Source organism: Myxocyprinus asiaticus, chromosome 25, assembly GCF_019703515.2.
Source record: "Myxocyprinus asiaticus isolate MX2 ecotype Aquarium Trade chromosome 25, UBuf_Myxa_2, whole genome shotgun sequence".
Taxonomy (NCBI): domain Eukaryota; kingdom Metazoa; phylum Chordata; class Actinopteri; order Cypriniformes; family Catostomidae; genus Myxocyprinus; species Myxocyprinus asiaticus.
In genome coordinates this window covers 3,177,408-3,199,881 of record NC_059368.1, presented here as the reverse complement: position 1 = coordinate 3,199,881, position 22,474 = coordinate 3,177,408, and the positions used below count along the sequence as shown (strand labels likewise).

The following is a 22,474-nucleotide window of genomic DNA, read 5'->3' as shown; positions in this document are numbered from 1 at the left end:
TAAGCGATTCATCTTAAGGAGACAGCGGTACGAAAAGTGCTGTATTACAAAGTTTCACTAGCATCCAACACGAATATATATATATATATATATAGTTGTTTTTTTTTATTATTAAAAAAAAAATAATTACGTTTAAGTACGTTTAGTTGTTATAATACATTTAATTTGTTGAAACATGTTGTGTTCACTTTATTTGTTAATATACATAACATATTGGCTATTTCCAGATTTTTTTTTAAATTATTATTTTATTTCACTATACTAGATAATTAATTTTGATTTTACAGACCATGGTGGAAAAACACTTAATTTGCTGGAATACTCTAATTTAATCATTTTATTAAGTATTGATTAAAATATAGTTTTAATATAATATATTATTGATATAATTGATTAATTAAATATTTTTGAGATTTAAAAAAAATTATTACATATAAAAAATATTCAACTAAAAATATTTATTTTTTATCAGTTTAATTTTTTTTAAAGGTATTCAATTAAATTTGATGGAAATTTGCTATAAAATTTAAATGTGAAAATATAAATTCAATTAATATATAAATTACTGATGTGTGTGTGTGTGTGTGTGTGTGTAAATATACTATATATATATGTGTGTGTGTATGTATGTGTGTAAATATACTATGTGTGTGTGTGTGTGTGTGTGTATGTATGTGTGTAAATATACTATATATATATGTGTGTGTGTGTGTGTGTATGTGTGTAAATATACTGTGTGTATATATGTGTGTGTATGTGTGTAAATATACTATATATATATGTGTGTGTGTGATGTGTGTAAATTTACTACATATATATGTGTGTGTGTGTATGTATGTGTGTATATATATACATATATATATGTGTGTGTGTGTGTGTGTAAATATATTATATATATATGTATATATGTGTGTGTATATATATATATGTATATATGTGTATGTGTAAATATACTATATATATATGTGTGTGTGTATATATATATGTGTGTGTGTATATATATATATATGTGTGTGTATATATATATATATATATGTGTGTGTGTGTGTGTGTGTGTATGTGTAAATATACTAAAATATATATATATATAATTATATATAAAATTCAAAACACAACCATTTGATCAGTTGAGAAAACATACTACTTACTACCTAGTCTGCCTATCAGGGAAGAAATAGACAGAAATAGACAAAATTGAAAAATATAAATCAGTTTTGATGTTAATTGTTTTGACAGTATTAAACTTCAGAGAAATATGTCTGATCAGTTGAAAAACAAAAGTATTTTACCTATCAGAGAATAAATAGACAATCAAAATGAATGTAGTTTATTATATTTAGTCACAAAATGTCTTGTTGTGTTGGTCAAATTAAATTCCTGTGTTTGTGTTCATTCCACTTCTTATCACTTTTAATTCAATTTTTAATTGAATGTTTTGTAGGGTGTGGCCAATTTAATTAAAATTCCAACTCATGAATTGAAAGGGAGCCAGTTCCGAATTTTGCATAACCCTAGAACATAAACACTGACATGAACGTGTGCAAACATTAAAACTTTACCTATACCACTCTAAATGGTTTCAACCTAAAACTGAGTCTGTTAGATCTACATAGACATACATTATTTCCCTCTAAGTCTAAACAATAGTTAACAGGATAGTCCCGTTTGTGGATGCTGATCAGTCAGTACAGTATTTCAGCTGTGCTAAAACATGAAACAACTGTTCACCTGTGTATATCACTGCACCTCACCTATAGAGACCAAATATTAACCTGAGTTTACTTGTCAGGGACTGTTATCTTTGAATTTCTCAACCTCTGTTTCTCAGTGGGTCCGGGTCGAGACCAGGAAGAACTCAGGAGAAAGGTGGAGAATGGAGTGAGAGAATTGTGGTATTTTATTCGCAGTGAGATACAGAAGCTGAGTCATGTAAACCCGACCGAACGACAAAAACAAACTGACATGCTGCTTCAGGACCTGGGACATCAACAGAGGTCAGTCACATTAACTATTGCTCACTGGTTGCTCTTTCAGAGCTCAAGGGTTCCATCTCATGTCGTTCCAAACCCAAGGAGATGTTTAACAGAATGTCTTTCCAAGTTGCTCTTTTCCGTACAACGAAAGTTGGTGGTTACTGGGACTGTTGAGCTCCAAAAATGACAAGGAAGTCTCTATGGCAACTTAAAGGAATGTTGCATGTTGAGCTCAGTTTACAGGTCTGTGCGGGACTGTTTTTTTATTTTTTTTATTTTTTTTATTCTGCTAACGCTGAATTTTAGTCCATGTTTACTTACCCTATGCCCGCAGTGATTTTCTTTCTGACTGCTCTCGTTCCTGCAACCCCACATTTGTTTTTCACATAGGGCAAAAGCTATACAAATAGACAAGTATAAAAAAATAAAATAAAATACATTTCTGTTAATGCTACAGGGTTCGTACAAGGTGCTTAAAGTGCTTGAAGTGCTTGAATTTGGCTTTTTAAAATGTAAGTCCTGGAAAACCCTTGAAAATAGCAATTTTTACCAAGAGGTGCTTAAAAAGTTCTTGAATTATAGAAAATCTTAAAATACGTTGCTTAAATCATTTAATAAATGAAATGTATTTATTTTCGGAAAAACACGATGACAGAACACTGGACCGCTGCTGCAGCAGGCAGCGCATAGACGGCGGTCACGTGACACCTGTTACATTTGACAGCGCTGTTCTGAATGGGCCAATCACAATCAAGAGTTACTGGAGGATTTAAGAAATATATATTTTATAGATACTGCTGTGGTGGATTTAACAAGTATGAATTCTTGCAACTATCAGTTTTAATAAAAAATGACTCTCCAGAGTGAAAAAATGATATGAGATGTAAAACATTTTGAATGATTTGAATGCAGATCAGTGGAGGATTCAGTTTTGTGATCCGTCTAGCGCCCCCTTCTGTAAAGAAAACTTTGTGTCTCACAAAATCAAATCTTTCATCTTTGTGTTGGGTGACAGACATGTCCCTTGACTTTTTAGTCATGAAAAAGCTTTCAAATAGCAGGGAATTTTTAAATATATATATATATTTTTTAATAATTTTATAACCTAACATTTAATGATATGAAATGGCTTTACTCTGTTTTGCAAATTTTTTAGAAAATATATTTGAAATTGTTAATTGCCTGAAAAAAATCCTCGTCCCCTTCATCTGGAATACCACTTCAGTGACATGTAAAGTTATTTGTGTATTTATTTTGTACTTATTTTTAATAAAAGCATTAGTGCAAGGCCGATCAAGTGTGCAAAAAAGCAAAACAAAATTATTATTAATAATTTTAATAATTTAAAAAGAATGTTTGATTTCATGGCATTGGTGTTATCAATGTTAAAACCTTTTTTTAATTTTTTTTTTTTAACGTTTTAAAAAATAATAAAAAAAGTTGTTGAAAATCATTTTTAAGGTTTAAGTTCAGAGGCTGCTTAAATATGCATAGAGTGATTTTTCCAGCATGTTATTCACATTTTAACTAATATTTTCCCCATTGAACCCTCAAAATGTGGTGTTGTAACCCATTTAACCCTCGTTAGTGTTAACTTGTGTTTAACGTTCGTGAAACAACATTAAATAATAAAAGAAAGAACAACAGTCAAGTTGTCCTTTATGAATAAAAATGAATGTCAACATGTTACAGAATGTTTACCCTCAGCGAACTAAATGGAAAATCTCAATATTTTGTACGTTGGAAAGTCAACATTTTTTGAGAATGACCCATTTGCAGTTTGGGTCAGTTCCTCACATAAATATGTTGTGTGACTTTAGAAAACATGGAACAGCACATGAGTCATATGGACTGCTGTTTACAGACACAGTTATTCACTTTTGTTGGAAAGGGAAGTGTGTTTTAAGGACGCACGCTACAAGTGCACATCAGTTTCATCATGAATGAACCAAGAATCGTTACTGTGAGAATATGGAGTTAAAGATGCTCGTTGTTGTACTTGTAATGAGTGGTGTTTTATAAAAATAAATGAACTGAATGGTTAAAATATTTTTATTTAAAATTAACAAAAATAATTTGTTTTGATGACATCTCGAGCATAGTCCTTGAGAACAAATAAAAATGTGCTTAAAGTCCTTGAATTTAACTTTGAAGCATCTGGACGAACCCTGATGCTATTATCAGATGATGGGTGACATGACGCCCATCTGACTTGCCTTAGGTTGATTTCTTTACACTAAACTGACCATTTTCCAGTCCGAGTTTCACATCTTTGATGCTTTGGTCTGCCATTCTTTTAAAGCCCCTTTGAGTACCTGTATTGCTTTATTGTACTGCTCTAAATATTGGATAATTTGATGCTTGTGCTGTGTGCACATGGCCCCATTCACTTCCATTATAAGTGCCTCACTGTATCCATCATGTTTTTCAGTAAACAGGGGTCAAAATGCGATCAGTTGAGCTTGTATAAAACTTTATAGGAACCAAAACATTCTTTAACTCTTATGCACCGTTCCAGGCATTTTTGACTCGCTTCATTTTTGTTGATTTGATAAAATTCAATACAAGTTCAGCTCTATCGACAGCATTCGTGGCATAATGTTGACTACCACAAAAATACATTTTGACTCTTTCCTCCTTTTCTTAAAAAAATAAAAATAAAATCATAAATGGAGGTTACAGTAAGGCAATGGAAGTGAATGGGGCCAATTTTTGGAGGGTTTAAAGGCAGAAATGTGAAGCTTATAATTTTATAAAAGCACTTACAATGTATTATTTGAGCTGTAAAGTCATTTTAAGGTTTATGGTAATGCTGTTGATTGTGCTTGGCTTGTATTGAACCCAGAATATTCCTTTAAAGTGATAGTTCACCCAAAAATGTATATTCTCGCATCATTTACTCCTGGCATCCCAGATGAGTATGACTTTCTTTTTTTTACTTAAAATCACAAAAGAAATGCATAACTTCAGTGTTTTTACTTTATTTAAATAAGTGTTGTTACATTTCTTTCATAAAAATAAAAAATTACACGTGTATTGTTTTCTTGTCAAATTGACCCGAACAGTACAAATGTGATTCTAAAACAAACAGTGCACAAGGGCAAAAATTTGGTCTGTTCCTTGAATAAAGCTATACACTTATATAGCACACAAGTCATTCAGTGCACTTGTATGTTGTTTGTGTGTGTGTGTTTTGTCTTTTTTGGAGCTCGACAAGTGGTAGCCTTAATTCACTTTCATTGTATAGAAACAGCAGCTTGAGCATTCTGCAAAACATCTCAGTTTGTGTTCCACAGAAGTCATATGGGTTTGGACTGACATGAGAGTAAATTATGACAAATATCAGACATTTATGGGTGAACTTTTCCATTAAGCATAGAAGCATAAGTGATATAAAACGTTTCATATTATTCAATATATTTTCATCTAAACTAGAATATGTCAATTGGACCAAAAAAAAAAAAAAAAAGAGATGCCCATTTTATAATAGAGAAATCCAGGAAAAGATTTCAAATCTAAGGTAAACTTGAGGTAAATCCCTCTGGAGGGTTCTGCGCACTAATCGGTGTTCAGAGCAGCCTCTCCAGTCCGGCAGTTCCCTGAGAAATCAACTCCATCCTGGAGTCACATGGCACTTGAGCGTGAGACTAAAAAGCTTGGTTTCCAGCTGAGAATTTGACTGTCTGTCTGTTCATTTTGTATTTATTTTTTTGCTCAATGTGAAGTGTCCAAATCTCCTATTGTGTTCCACGGATCAGTGAAAGTTAAACATGTCTTCTGCTCACCTGTGTGTGTCTCTATTTTCAGAACGATTATGACAGACCTGTACCAGTTGAGTCAGGTAGATGGAGCTGATGAATGGAGAGAGAAAGAGGCCCGAGATCTTTCCAGCCTGTTGCAGAACAGAATCTCCTACCTGCAGGTACAACAGTCTTCTTATTTAAAGGTGCTGTTAGCAATTTTAGCGTTCTGAAGCTTTCACATGACTGAGTTGTTGAATTAGCCACGCCCCCTCATTCCAAAACCCCGCCCTCCAAAGTTAATTAAGCAAAAGAGCAGCATTGTTTGTTCCTGTGGCTGTCATATTCAACAGTGGCTCAATAGCACCCTCGACTGACAAACATTATGAATCACAGCCTCAATGATCCACTTCAAATACAACACTATGAGAACGAGCAAAATGATTGACAGGTGAAAAGCCTCAATGTCCACGGTTCACGGACACATTTTTGTTTGCTGTTTACAAAGTCTACAGCTGTCACAGAGACCGGTGAGATATCTCAGGACACTTCATTAATATGTTTAAGGGAGTAGGAACATTTTTTGCATACATCGCTTACAGCACCTTTAGGAGAGTTTTTGAGACCAAATGCTTACGGGTTGCAGTTACAAAAAGGTACATGAAAGAGGACAGAAGCAGCACTATTTTTCCACGTGCATATAGGTATTATCCACCCATAATTTAAACAATAGAAGGTTCATTTCGTTTGAACACAACCAGAGGTCCCGGCTCCATTTTTGGACATACATGTCATTGATTTTATGTGAATAAATAAAGGTCAACATTTCTAGTGTCAACATCATTTGTACAGTACTTCAAACCATTGTTTTGCTGGAGTAGAAAACTAACGTAATACCATGTGACCCACATTTGGTTTTTGACCATTAAAACTGTAAAAAAAAAAAAAAAAAAAAAAAAAAAAAAAAAAATTAACATGGAGCCAGATTGAGAGCCCCATATATTTTGGATTTAACCATATAGGGCCTTAAAAATAAAGATGCCTAAAGAACAGTTTATTCTGAACCAGAATCTAAAAGGATTTTAAGTTATCTGTACTACTGGAGTAATAGGCACTCCAACTTTGGAAAAACAACATGGAAAAGTGTTTTTTCCCCATATTTGGACTCACACCATTGGTATGTAATGCAACAAAGGGAGCTGAAGTCAACTGATTTTAGTAATAGACCTACCTATCTCTGTGTATAAATAATGATGATGCCACCTTTCCAAGGCTATTTATTTACCTGTAGTTTTGCTCAAAAATCACAGGTGAAATGTATTTATTTTTTCAAAATAATGGATTACTCAGTAGGTATTGTTCCATGGCATTTAGTGTTTTGACTTTGATCATGATTTATCTTTATCTTTAGAAAAAGTATTTTCAATATAAAAAAATGACATTGAATAACTAAGAACTCTTCAAAACACAGTAACTACCAAAAATTGGGTCTTTTAGACTATGATCTGTCCTCTGACAGACTTTCTCTCTCTCAAGGCAAAATTTTGAGGACTAGAGACTCTGCAATTAATTGCTTGTCAGACTGACATCTCTCTCATAAAGCTGTTAGAAACACTGAATGTATATTAAAGAATGAACCGTTCTGTTTGGACCCTTGTGTGGCATGCATTATCCCATCATAAACAGAATGATTTGCACAGTTTTGCTCATTTGCATTGGCTTCGGCGTTCGTAAACAAAAGAATTAGCCAGATCGGTGCATGCATGCATGTTTGCATTTGGCTAAAGGAGGCTCAACGGCAGACTTGCATCTTGATGAATGATGTTTATAGACAAAATCTCAGCAGTCCAGCCCTGTTACACAACCGTCTTTGTGTATGAGCACTGAAATTCGCCACAGCTCTTTGTGTTGCTATAAAAGCTCTATGCATTCTGGATCCGTCTCTCCTATTCTAGAACTCCTGGAGCTTTATCACCTTATGACGTCTGAGCCCTAAATAGCATATTTATTCCCTCTGACTTGACAATTTGTGTTTGAATGAGTTTTATTGTGCATTTGTGTCTGTTGAGTCAGAGACTAGCTGACATCCATTGTTATCAAAAGACACAGTGTCTCTCTTATAATTCATCTCTACTCACAGGCATTAGTTCAATCTAATGAGCTGCCTACCTAAACAGGTTTTTAAAACATAATACAGTTGGCGCACACCTTAACACCAAGGCTGTTCCAAAAGATAGGCAGCAAAATAAACGAAGGAGCCTTGAAAAATCTAAGACAGCATCACATGTATTCTTTGCAAGGAAGGCAGTCTCTGAATGAATAGTGGCAAACTAAAGTCAAGAAAAATGTCGATAACACTTACTAAATATTGCATGCAATACTGAAAAGTATTGATTAAAAATAGTTCAATCTAATAAAAAAATATATATATATATATTTTTTAATATTTTGTGTGCTGTTTTTTTATGCTTATTTGAGTATTGTGTTGTTAGCTTAAAAACCCAAAATATTCCTTTAAATGCCTCAGATATGTCTGTTTTTCACCCCTTTTCTTTTACTCCACTCGTCATACTGAAATATGACTTCATCTCTGTCTAATCGCAGTAAAAGGCTGCTAAAAGGAAATGTTGATGCTATTTGTAAGTTTAATTTTCTTTACACACCACTGCTAATGGAAATCAAAATGTAAGATCAAGAGAAGTCAGTCCTTTTATTGATTTAAGTTGATCAGATCAACCCAATAGGAACCTCATCAAGGATCCCACTGTATATATTGAGACAACATCCTAGCGGCTAATTTAGAGCTATGCTACATGCTAACATAAATGAGCTATTGATATGATATCATGATAATACCATGTTATTCTTTGAAGTACTACCATGTAAATACAGTGGTACCACAGTTGCAAAGACCAATTTATATGCCAGCCTATGATGGTTTGCTGGTCTTAGCTGGTTTAAGCTAATTTTGTTGGTTTTCCAATGTGGCCAAACTGGAGTTCAACTGGCTTAGCTGGTTGGCTAGCTGGTCTTTGAGCCTGACCATTTGACAAAAAGCCAAAGCTCCTTTGAAAACCATCAAACTAGACCAGCTTGACCAGTCAAAACCACCTGGTTTTGGCTGTTTGTTTGTTTTTTAATTATTATTATTATTATTATTCTTTTTATTAGCAGGTATGGTAGTTACATGTTATTGTTGTTGTTGTTGTTGCTGAGTTCAGTGAAAATATAACCAAATTCATGTACTATAATGAATGGCAAACATTCAGTACCATGGTTTTTCCATCTGAACCATCATTGTACCATGGTACCGCCACATACTGTTTTGTAAGGGTATGCTGCTACTGTTTTATGCCGAGGCAGCATTTTGTGCGCTTTTGGAAGCTAGAATGTTTTAGGAGCGCTCCAGACATCTGCTAGCGTAGCAAACTTTGTGCTGACAGTATAGCATTTTAATTAGGAATAAAATGTATATGGCCTTCATAAACAAACCAATACAAAACATTAAGGGGCTGCGGAGCAGTTTGATTACTGTAATTTATTTACTGTAATGTCTCAATAAAAATGGAAAAACATTTTGGAGGGAAAATAATGCTAAAGCTAAAGTTGAGGTTTTGCTGAGCAGAGTTGCAGTTCAAATAGATTAGGTTGTCTATATCCAAGGGATACTATGCTGGGTGGATTACTTCAGAATTGTAGTCTGGTACATATAACATATTACATGAATCTCTTTAAGGTTTCTCCATTTTAAAGTAATCTAATCTGATTACTTGCGGATTACTCTGGGATTACCTCTAACCTAACTTTTATTTGACATCACATGCATTTTAGCAGGATAATAATGAACCATTTTGACATAATGATGTTTAATACATTTAAAAAAACATAATTACCACTTGAAAATATGATCATTTATATGATTGTCGTGTGTTTTACTCGCTAGTTGTCTGTTAATGAGTCAAATAAAAAAGACTTAAAGATATAAAGAAGAAGAATAACATGCATTTCTTATGGGAGAGTTTCTAGAATAATGGCTTGTTTAACAAATGTGGTCTTACTCCAGCAATTGCGGTATTACAAATGCCATCCATGTGAGGTAACAGATCAGACCAGTTATATATGTAAATCAATAAGTGCGTTTAAATGCACATTCTTACATCAATGATGCTTAATAAGCTGACAACGTGTGTGGCCATGTAAATGCAATAAACGGCTTTCCATTACTGGTGTAAGGCCGTAAACAGCTTAAGAATAAACCGGTGGACAGGGGTAGATTTTTCCCGTTACCCTGTTTTCACGTTGCACATAAACTCCTGAACTGACATTCTTACCAGCTTTATGCACGCAAGTGTTGTGCCCATGCCTCTTCACAGTTTGACGTCAAAAGCAGAGAATAACACGATTATTTCAAATCTCATGTAAATGGTTTTCTTGCTTTGTCTGAATTTTTTAAAGAAGCTAGCAGATTTTTGGGAGTTATCAGGGCCTTGGTGTGTATGTAAACAGGCTCATTGTCACAAAAGTTAGCACAAAAGCACATTCATGTACTTTGAGTACAAAAGCAATTAGCAAAAATAAGACTAACTTTACCGCACCAATGCAATCGGTTTAGCATTTATATGTGGATTAGATACAGTATTATATATGAAATGGCATGTATTTGGCCATTTTAATGCTTTTGATGGACAAAACATTTCCAAAGACATAGTGACACATAGTTAGATGGCACAGAGTGATAATTCAATTAATAATTAAAATTCGTCACTCGTATTCGTCAGGAGTGATTTAAATGCAAGCACACCTCCAAATGCTTCTTTGAATTTGACCTAGATTTTTTTTTGCAGTGGACAGGGATAGTTTACCCTAAAATGAAAATTCTCTCATCATTTATTCACCCTCATGTCATCCCAGATGTGTATGACTTTCTTTCATCTGCAGAACACAATTTATTATTTTTAGAAGAATATGCCAGCTCTGTTAGTCCATACATTGCAAAATTTTGATGCTCCAAAAAGCACAAAGGCATCATAAAAGTAATCCATAAGACTGCAGTGGTTTAATTCATGTCTTCAGAAGTGATATGATAGGTGTTGGTGAGAAACAGATCAATAAAATAGTCCTTTTTTGCTTGAAATTCTTCTCCCTGCCCAGTAGGGGGCGATATGCAAGAAAAATGTGAATCACCAAAAACACAAGAAGAAGAATGTGAAAGTGAAAGATAAAGTGAAGATTGAGTGAGCAGGGAGGAGAATTTATAGTAAAAAAAAAAAAAAAAAAGGACTTAAAGGACTGTTTCTCACCCACACCTATCATGTCGCTTCCAAAGACATTAATTTAACCACTGGAGTCTTATGGACTACTTTTATGCTGATTTATGTGATTTTTGGAGCTTACAAATGTTGGCACCCATCCACTTGCATTGTATGGACCTACAGAGCTGAAATATTCTTCTAAAAATCTTAATTTGAGTTCAGCAGATGAAAGAAAGTCACACACATCTGGGATGGGTGAGTAAATGATGAGAGAATTTTCATTTTTGGGTGAACTATCGAGTTAAGCGCGGATGCCGCGGTGGATTGCGTGAAGCCTCCACACGCGCTATGTCTCCGTGGCAACATGCTCAACAAGCCACGTGATAAGATGCGCAGGTTGATGGTCTCAGCAACTGGAGGCAACTGGGATTCATCCTCCGCCACCCGGATTGAGGCGAATCACTACGCGACCACGAGGACTTAAAAGCACATTGGGAATTGGGCATTCCAAATTGGGTGAAAAAGGGGAGAAAAAAACAACAAAAAAAACAAGTACACTAACTTTGTACCTTGTACAGTTTTTGCAAAATTGTTTGGTGTGGTGGAAATGACGGCACAACTGTGGAAAAGTTTTTTTTGATAAATTGATAGAAATCATTTACACACAATAAAGTGTAAACATTTGTTTAGATGATCATATTTTTAAACATGTTATAATTATTATTTTTATCATGGATTTTCATAGTTTAAAACTGAAAGTCTGGGTCTGGAACAAGACTAAAACAGTAAAATCTTTACATAAAAGACAATTGAAAAATACCAAAAATAAATAAGACCTGCTTAAAAGTTTCCAATTCGTTTTGAATGTGACCTTCATATAACAAAAAGACAAAAGTTGAAATCTGTTAGCTCTAATAAAAATCAACCCTTGGACAGGAAAGTGCCTGAAGTTGAAGAATCACCCAAATGTACTGTACAGTATATACTATTTATTGTGCTATTGTTAATACTTACAGTTTTGTACATTTGAATGATTACAGTTATACAGAAAGTTTTGATTGCATGCTGTATGCTGTGTGCTTTCTCTGTATCCATCAGAACCCGCAGGACTGCAGTAAAGCCCGTAAGCTGGTGTGTAACATTAATAAGGGCTGTGGATACGGCTGTCAGCTTCATCACGTGGTGTACTGCTTCATGATCGCTTACGGCACACAGAGAGTTCTTATTCTGGAGTCACACAACTGGCGTTACGCTTCCAATGGCTGGGAGACGGTCTTCCGACCCGTCAGCGACACCTGTACGGACCGATCCGGAGCCACAACCGGACACTGGTCAGGTGAGCGGAAGTTGATCTTTAAATATTCCATTTGAAGATCTCTTCCAAAAGCAAATGTTGTGGGTCTGAATATCTCTTTATAAAGTCATTTAAGTCAACATGAAATCAAAGTTGATTATATTTACTTGCCTAATAAATGTCTGGTGTTTTTGTGCATGATTCATCAGTGCATGTTATTCTAATGAAAAAGGTTTTATTATCTAAATGAATCAAAATTGAATGCATTTCTCCACTTCTGTAACAACTTTGCTTTTCTGCTGATGTAACCAAGGCCATGTGGGCGGGGGAAATAATATTACCCATTAATATGACGGCCTACTTCTAACGAGCCAGTCAAATCCCAACTTTCCTACATTATTTAACAATAAATATTTTCTGACACTTAGAAGTATTTCATATTAAGGATGTTAGATGCGTTGTGAATGCCTTTTTCCTACTGAAACATAAAAGCAACATATATTTCTTCTAAAATTAGTAGATTGTGAGTGAAATCTGTTCGGTCTTGTCTGACAGAAGTGGTTGATTGAGGTTTAATTTGACTTTTTTTTATTAAGTTTATTTATTAATTTTTTGTAACGTAATAAATGTTTGTACTCTGTTACTGTATTTCAATTCATTTCAGTAATGCCAATAAAGTTGTATTGGTTAACATCAGTTAACTACATTAAATAACAAACTAACAATGAACAATAATCTTACAGCACAAATTAATCTTGGTAAATGTTACTGATGTATTTTAATTCAAAGTTGTATACAATAACATAAGTTAATGCATTATGTACTAACAAAGAACAATTGTAGTTTCACAAATTAACATTAACAAGGTTCAATAAATTCTGTAAAAATATATTGTTCTTTGTTGTCTATTTCAGTTGTCATTTTATTTTGCAATTTTTCTTGCATATTTTTTTAATCCATTTTTTAAATTATTCAATTTCATAACAAAATTCCATCAAATTTAACTGTGAAATGTTTATCAAAATTAAGTTAATTAAACTTAAAATATTTTTTTATTTAATTTTTATTTAAGGTTTAATTTAATTCAGTTTGATCAAATTTTGTCATTAAATTAAAACGCATGTTTACGCATTTATTAATCTTGGTTCATGTTTATTTTTACATATACTAATATGTTTTTTTTTACTTTAAGTGTTACATTAATAACATTAATAAATTGCACTTTTAACTAACATGAACTAATAATGAACAAATATTAATAAATGCTTTAAAAATAATTTAAATTGTTGGTGAAACCTAATGCATTAATTAATGTTAAAATATATAACCTTACTGTAAAGTGTTACAAATGAAGTTTCTTTCTTTCACTCCGTTTTAAGAACTTAAATCATTATTTTAAATATTATTTTTATGCTTATTTCTATTTTAAAGCACTTTGAATAACTACTGTATATGAAATGTGCAATACAATCGAACTTGAATAACCCAACACATTTTTATAAGAATTTATGACTATCAGCACAAATTTGCACTCGTCCACCCAGATTTTTATATTAACTAAGTCCACTTTTCTAATTTACTTACTGCTAAATAGACAAAGTGTGAAGTTCTCACACAAGACAGATATTTAAGCGCAATGAGGACATGTGAAAATGTTCTCCCCGCTTAGTGTCCTAATTATTACAGCAAAGGATCTGGTGTGGGAATAGCTTATCTGAGGATTCTCGCCAAAGCCCACAGCAACCTCAAGAAAAATAGAAAAAAGAAAAGGAAAAAAAAAGAGCAGTGATTACTCTTATATAAGCATGGGAACGACTTTGGATTTTTTTTCTTAAATATTTTATGCCTTACCTAATTAAAATTTCAAGCATGCTCTCGATCACACATGCAGTTGCTCATAGATCGGTCGTAATTCATCGTTGTTATGCGTTGTGTAATTGTTCGGGAGAGTTTTAACGAGCTAGCCGTCAGGTTGTTTGCGGTTGGGATGACAAAGTTTAGTCCTTTTGGCTTAATGGTCATAATTAGAAGACCTACAGTAACTTGTGTTTGACAAACTATTGAAACGAAGCCGTTGTTTCTATGCAACATGTTCTGCGTCGGCTAATGTGTGGTTTTCGTGTTTCTAAACTTGACAAAAGTTCATGTAAGTTAATTGGAGAGATTTCTTCTAATAATACTGTGACAGTAAAGTCAGAGAGCCACAGAATGAAACAGAATGAAACTGCTTAAAGGGATAGTTCACCCAGAAATGAAACTTGTAATCATCTACTCACCCTCATGTCTTTCCAAACCGAAATGACTTCGAGACAGATGTTTTGAAGAGTGTTCACGCTGCTCATTTCCACACGATGACGTTTTATAGTGTCAAGTTCCAAAAAGGATAATAAAACCTGTTCCATGGAAGAAAACGTAGATGCTATTTGCACCCCAGTGCAAATAGTGTCAGATATTATTTGCACCCATATTGAAAAACTAACATGCAGTATCCATCTTATTTTGCAACGCAGAAGTAAATTTACAGTAACCACAAAATTAACCATGGTTACTATATCACCACCATATTAATGTAGTAACACCACGGATAAATGCATTAAAACTATGTTTTCTGCCAAAAAAAACAACAAAAAAACATGGTTACTACAGTATTACTAGGCCTAGTAATACAGTGATGCAAGGTACACACAAGCGATGCCGAGCCGCGGGAACAACTGTGATCGACAGACCCCGCCGCCGGATCAAACCCTCATCAGCACTCCCCGACATTCTATGTGACCAAATCACTGTAACGAGTCAACATTTATATTCATTTTTATCTATTATTTTAAGTAGTATTAAAGGAAATATTAAGAGTGGAATCAGGAAATCGGATGGGAAATAGAGCGGGACAAAAGGTGGAATCGAACCACGGTTGAAAGGACAACAGTACACATTCACACCGTCTTTACATCCCATGCCACTGCAGCGACATCTGTTGTCTAGTTTGTTGTATATTTCTGTGGTTCCACCAGACTATTGGGGTGCAAATAGCTACACTGTGTGGCAGATGATATTCACACCGGTGTGCAAATAGTCACTCCGGAAAGAAAATCATACTGGTTAAAAAGACAATACAAGTAAATGTATTTTCAGGGCTCAACAATGAGGATGGCCCACTGGCCCGGGGTCAGTGGAAGAGAGTTTCTGGCTATTTGTTGGAATGATCATTTGCCCTGTTGGACCAGTGTTATGTTTTCACTAAATCTTTCATTCGTTTAACTTTTACATGTGTTTTAATGCCTTGAAAAGTTCTGTAATGCATTGAGTATTGTTGCAAATTCTGCTGATTTAAACTTTTCAGTTTTTGTTGAAATTGGGAAGATCACTTGTGATTGAAAATGATAATGCCTTCATATTCCAGCAAAAGTGTGAAACGTTTGCGTTTATAGCTGTCCATTATAGCTGTGTAACTTCCAGCTATTATTGCAAATTAAAAACCTAGTAATTTTTGGGAAAGAAAACTTGTCTGAATATTTTGTTTTCTGGCACATATAAAAATATATCACTTAAATTACATGTATTTATTTATTTTGAAAATGGCAGGGCAAGCAAAAAAAAACCCTTACTGTTGAACCCAGACTATCCCTTTAAATAGTGTTTATCTAATAAGATGATACCACCACTTTCTGTCTGTCTCACTCTTTATTTCAGTCTGTGTCTTTCTGTCTCTTTCTCTGGAGGTTGTTTGTGAAAGATTCAGGGTAAGTGACCTGTGTAATCTAACATGTCCAGACTTCTGTCCTGAGGCCAGTGCCAGTCATTCAAAGCACCAGGGAGAGAGTAAGTTTGTGTGCTGGCGTGTGTTTGAGCTTTGAAACGGGTCACCTTGACTTGCAAACCCTTGTGACTTCTGAAGAAACTTCCAGAACACTTTAGGATATTTCTGTAGATCAAAGTCTCCCTTGTTTTCTCTTACTGACGTTCCAGACCTTTCACTCTCAGAATTTGAATCCTGCGTCACCATATAAACTATGTAACAGACTTTTAAGTAAAGGAATGTGGAAAAATTAAGCATACCCAGTTATTACATTTTAAAATACTCGTAATCAGACTACAGTTACTTTTTTATAGATTAGGCGTAGTGACTCGCCTCAATCCGGGTGGCAGAGGACGAATTTCAGTTGCCTCCACATCTGAGACCGTCAATCCGCGCATCTTATCACATGGCTTGTTGAGCGCTTTACCGCAGAGACCATAGCGTGCGTGGAGGCTTCACGCTATTCTCCGCAGCATCCACGCACAACTCGCTACGTGCCCTACCGAGAGCGAGAACCACATTATAGTGACCACGAGGTTACCCCATGTGACTGTACCCTCCCTAGCAACCCGGCCAATTTGGTTGCTTAAGAGACCTGGCTGGAGTCATTCAGCACACCCTGGATTCGAACTCGCGACTCCAGAGGTGATAGTCGGCATCATTACTCGCTGAGTTACCCAGGCCCCAATTCGTTTTTCAATCTTTTAAATTTTTCATTCTAAATGACAAATGTAATTTGTGCTTCCAGCGAGCCCAGCAATTCATCACAACTTCACCATTCAGCTAGACTCATCAACAATTACACCATCCAGGACAGCCAGAAATCTTGGAGTTGTGTTTGACGATCAGTTGAACTTCACAGACCACATCGCAAGGACTGCCCGATTGTGCAGATTTGCCTTGTACAGCATTAGGAAGATCAGGCCCTTCCTATCAGAGCATGCTACACAACTCCTCGTCCAAGCTCTTGTTCTATCCAGGCTGGACTATTGCAATGTTCTTCTGGCAGGCCTTCCAGCATGTACTGTCAAACCTCTGCAATTGATCCAGAATGCGGCAGCAAGAGTGGTCTTCAACGAGCCCAAGAGAGTGCATGTCACGCTTCTCTTCATCAGATTGCACTGGCTGCCAATGGTTGCTCAAGTTAAGTTCAAGGCATTGATGCTTGCTTACAGAACAACCACTAGCTCTGCACCCCACTATCTAAACTCACTATTTCAGACTAATGTGCCCTCCAGAAACCTGCGTTCTACAGGTGAACGGCGCCTCGTGGTGCCATCTCATAGAGGCACAAAATCACTGTCCCAGACTTGGACTGTTCCCCGCTGGTGGAATGACCTGCCTAATTCCACCCGAGTGGCTGTGTCTTTTAGCCTCTTTCAAAAAACAGCTAAAGACACATCTTTTTCATGAACACCTTACCCATTCATACTAACGCACTACCTTCATGTTCTTTAAAAAATAAAAACAACAACCTTTACTTGTTATGTGTACTTGAGACTTGTATTACAGCACTTATTATATCGTTGCCCCTTTTTTTGGATAAATCGCTCATTTCTAAGTCGCTTTGTATAAAAGCATCTGCTAAATGAATAAATGTAAATCAGCACACCGCTGATACACTTTTGGTAAGTCTTCAAGTGTTTTCGGAAGGGAGGGGGAGGGTTGTGTGTATTGCACTCAAAACTGATACTCGCTACTAGCAAGTCAGGTGAAGATGGAGCGGTCTACCTTAGCATTTAACCACTGGATCTATAGAGATGATTTCATTTTTAAGGAGACACGGGGCACAAACATCACTGTGCAATGTAAACTCTGCCTTCCAAAAGTTAATATCCTGTCAACAGCGAAGGATTCTACATCAAATCTAAAGAAGCATTTGGAGGGGGGCCTGGGTAGCTCAGCGAGTATTGATGCTGACTACCACCCCTGGAGTCGTGAGTTTGAATCCAGGGTGTGCTGAGTGACTCCAGCCAGATCTCCCAAGCAACCAAATTGGCCCGGTTGCTAGGGAGGGTAGAGTCACATGGGCTAACCTCCTCGTTGTCACGATTAGGGGTTCTCGCTCTCAATGGGGCGTGTGGTAAGTTGTGCATGGATTGCGGAGGGTAGCATGAGCCTCCACATGCTGTGAGTCTCCACGTTGTCATGCACAACGAGCCACGTGATAAGATGCGTGGATTGACGGTCTCAGAAGCGGAGGCAACTGAGACTTGTCCTCCGCCACCCGGATTGAGGTGAGTAACCGCACCACCACGAGGACCTACTAAGTAGTGGGAATTGGGCATTCCAAATTGGGAGAAAAGGGAATTAAAAATAAATAAATAAAAGCATTTGGAGGAATGTTTGCATGTTTTGTTTTTGTTGTTTGTTTTTTTTTTTTGTTTTTTTTTTCCTTAACTCAAACACATTTTTTTAATTATTATTTGAATTATCACTCTGTGTGTAATGTAACCATGTCGCAATGTGTTTGGAAGGGTTTTGTCCATCAAACGCATCCAAATGCACAAAAACACGTAATTTCATATTCAATTGGATTTAAAATTTGTCAACCTACTGTGTGAAACAAATGGATAATAAATGGATTGGCATATCCAACCTTATCTTAAAGGTATGGACATTTGCGCTTTATTTTTGAGTTATCTATTCAAGGCCACAAACGCATCAAAAAGCCGACAAGCCAGCTGGATTAACCTTGTGTCACTACAATTAATTGTCAAAATGTTTAACTTTAAGTTTCTTAAATTGCTTTTGTAGTCAGCTTCCAAAATGTATATGAATGCACTTTTGGTTTTTGATGTTTTTGTGACGCTGATTCACAAATATAACTGGTCTGATCTCTTACTAAACGTGGATGACGTTTGTAAAATGGCAAAATTGCATGGCCACATTTTGTGTTAACATGCCCTGGGAACCTGTCCATAATTTTAGAAACTCCAATAAGAAATGCCTGTTAAACTCAAACATATTTGAGGCTGTCATTGATGGAGGGCCTAGACCTCTATCAGCATCACAGGGGAAAACATGAAAATATGAAAACTTCCTTCATATTTTTAAATTTGCGATAATTTTTCTGAATTTGTGGACATAAGCATTACTCAAACAAACCATGCAGAACTCAGTTGAAAGTAATCTAAAAGTAATTAAATTATATTACCTCCAAAATGTAATCTGCAAGATTGCGTTACTGATTGCATTTTTTTTATGTAATTCAAGTAATTCAGCACTGAGTATATCTTAGTTTTAACTTGAAGCAGTTTACTGAAGACACATTCTTGTTTAAAAAAATGTATGGGTCTGTGGTTAACATTACTTGAAGATGCTTAGATGTATTTTTCTACAACATAAACACCGTCAAGCCTCAAACTTGAATTTTGAAGCCACCTCATTTGAAAAAAAATGTATGTTGCTTGAGTTGTAAAATAAGGACCGCAATCACCACATGCATGTGTGTATGTGCCTTGCAAATCAGAAAACCGCTGTAGTCCTTATCTAGCGACTTATCAACATACATTTTTTAAAAACATGGCAGCTTAAAAATGTACTATGTGTAATTTCTGTTGTAGAACAAAACATACAAGTATCTTCAAGAAATGTTTACCACAGACCTTATTTTACTCATAAATCCAAAACTGCCATTAGAAAAAAAAAAAAAAAACATAGGAAAATTCTGAGGGAACACATGGCCTGAAAATAGTAAGTCTCTTCCAGGTTTTTGGACTACAGTACAACCTGTACAGCTCTATTGTGAGTCGAGTCTCCCATGCACTTCATGTCAGGACCTCTGTTTGTGTGGCATTCTTGACAATTAATTAATCGAATTAATCACATATATAAATATTTGCTGGAAAAAAAGCCCTCAAATACCAATGATTTAATATATAATTATTAAATATTTATAATTCTATTTAAATAATTATAATATTATTATATAATAATTTAGATAATTAAACTATTGTGGCAGATGAGGAAAGCATTGATAAGACAATATAAAAAGTGGCTTTAGAAGGCAATGTATTGTTTATTTATAGCCCATCATTGGCCTGCAGTCCACAGCAATACATTTTGCAATTAAATTCGTCAATCTGTCCAAGGAAGATTTATTGTAAGGGCTTTTCTAAGAAGAGTTCAATGTACACATGAATCAGATGGATGCTTTTTGAACATCTCACTTTGGTTGCATCGCCTCATAAACACAGTGTTTTTAGCGTCTCGTGTGAAATTGAATGTAGTGCGATACATAGAAAAACACATCTCGAGATCCATTCAGAATAGCACGAGCGCGTCCTCATCTTGTGTGTGATGCAAACCTGAATGTGGTTTGTTCTATGTACAGCTGCATGTTGCCTCTACAGCTGGAGTTTCACTTACTGCCCCCTGCTGAAATCAGGTGATACTTCGAGTCGAGTCTCCTGTGCACTTTTTGTCAGGACCTCTATTTGTGTGGCTTTGAGAGCCTATGTTGCCTATGTAGTGTTCTAAATTAGTTATTTTTTCCATTTCAGAGGCCTTAGGCCACATCCACACAAATACATTTTTGTTTGCAAACGGATTAACTATGTTTACGCCTCTCATCCACACTAGAACAGCGTCGTCCTCCTCCGAAAACGTAGCATTACGAAAACGCTCTCCGTTATCATATACGTTTGGAAAACTGTGACGTTAGGAAACTGAAAATGATGTTTTTCAAATGAAAATGGATTACTGTAGCTGTGGCAGTAGACCGTGAGGCAGCTCACTAGGTTTGGAACAAAGCTTTTAGTGCAGTTAAACGCTACACGAGACATCTGTGTTGAACATGTATGAGAAAGCCGAAACAGGATGAGCGTTCATAATTTATGAAAGAAGTGAACAGCAGTTGGATTTTCGACTATATTTTTGTGATTCAGCGGTAAAGTATGTTTATGTTGAAATTTTTCATCATGAAGGGATGGTGCTGTTGTTGTTAAGTGTACAGGTGCATGCAGACAGGTGCTGGTAAGTGTCAAGGATTGTGTTAAAAAATACAATGTTTTCTCATGCAAACTGGACATGTTCATTTTTTTTAAAATTATTATTATTTTTTGTTTAGCTCAACTGCCATTTGTACCACTTTACTTCAGAATGACATTGTGAACATTTATAGTGCTTTAAAGCAACGGTTCCTTGGGTTGACCAAACAGTGCTAATTTGAGGCACTTGACTGTCAGTACATTGTCCCACACCCTAGTGAGCTGCCTACCTAGGCAGCATCTTAAGGCTCACTCCTGACTCAAACCTTAAAAGATACCTCATTTTGGCAGCTTCAGACATGTCCTTTGTAAATAAGGCAATCCTAGAAGGTTAAAGCTGATGTGTAATTTTTTTAAAAGTTCAAATACTTTATATTATCCCACTATAATATGCAGAAACCATTATAAGAAACTATTGCAGGTTGATTTTCCTGAGAAGTGTAAACACTGTGGCTCTATGCCACTTTCAGCATTCCCCTGCTTGTTTTGAGTGACCCATCCAGCCTGACACAACAACACTGGCTCAACCATGCTGTGAGTTTGGGGCGGGACTATCTTTTACTTCGACCAATGGCAGTTGAAGGGTGTATTCAGAGAGATGTTTGAGAACAATGTTTATTTTTGCAGTTCCGTTTGGTGGCGCAGAAATGACACACTTCGGCTTCTCACTAGGCTGTGGAACAGAGTTAATGTGCTGAATGAATGATTATTGTGTGTAGATTGAGGCTTGTCATTAACATTCAGCATGTGTTTCTCAACAGGTGAAGCTCATGACCGTGATGTTCAGGTGGTGGAGTTGCCCATCGTTGACAGTCTACACCCCAGACCACCGTACCTCCCTCTCGCTATCCCAGAAGACCTAGCGCCCCGATTACAGCGGCTGCACGGCGACCCGTCCGTCTGGTGGGTGTCACAGTTCGTCAAGTATCTGGTCCGCCCACAGGCATGGCTGGAGAAGGAGATCCAGGAAACGGGTGTCAAACTGGGCTTTAAACACCCCATTGTTGGGTCAGTTTTCATTTTTACATTTCAAAGTACTTTTATTATGGTTATGTCTATATACAATATTGCCAAAGCATCAATACACACAACAGAAGCTGACAAGAAATGAATAATAATTATAAATAATAATAATAAAAGTAACATAGTTTAAATAAGTAAAATGAAAAGTTATTTCAATAAGTACAATTAAAATAAGAATAAAATAAAATAAACTATCATTAAATAGAATACAATTAATTTAAATAAAATAAGTTAATACAAATTTTAAATATCTCTAGATAAATGCACTGCATATATGCACTTTTGTTTGTAAGTAAAGTATTCTTTTTTTTGGTGGGGGGGGCGGATTTTTCCCCTTTTTTCACCCAATTTGGAATGCCCAATTCCCAGTGCGCTTTTAAGTCCTCGTGGTCGCGTAGTGATTCA

The 22,474-nt window shown here is 35.7% G+C and overlaps 1 protein-coding gene across 3 annotated transcripts in view; it reads left to right on the top strand.

Annotated features, from left to right (window-relative positions):
• Window positions 1–22,474, top strand: part of LOC127415546 (alpha-(1,6)-fucosyltransferase-like) — a 95,940-nt gene that overhangs the window by 60,803 nt on the left and 12,663 nt on the right. For all 3 annotated transcript variants that reach the window (XR_007892963.1, XM_051654321.1, XM_051654322.1), the window contains 4 exons: window positions 1,829–1,994; window positions 5,781–5,895; window positions 12,064–12,301; window positions 21,808–22,054. Coding sequence is in view for 2 of the 3 variants with exons in the window: in XM_051654321.1 (XP_051510281.1) it covers window positions 1,829–1,994; window positions 5,781–5,895; window positions 12,064–12,301; window positions 21,808–22,054 (766 nt within the window). In the remaining variant the exon portion in view is untranslated. The remainder of the gene's footprint in view (window positions 1–1,828; window positions 1,995–5,780; window positions 5,896–12,063; window positions 12,302–21,807; window positions 22,055–22,474) is intronic.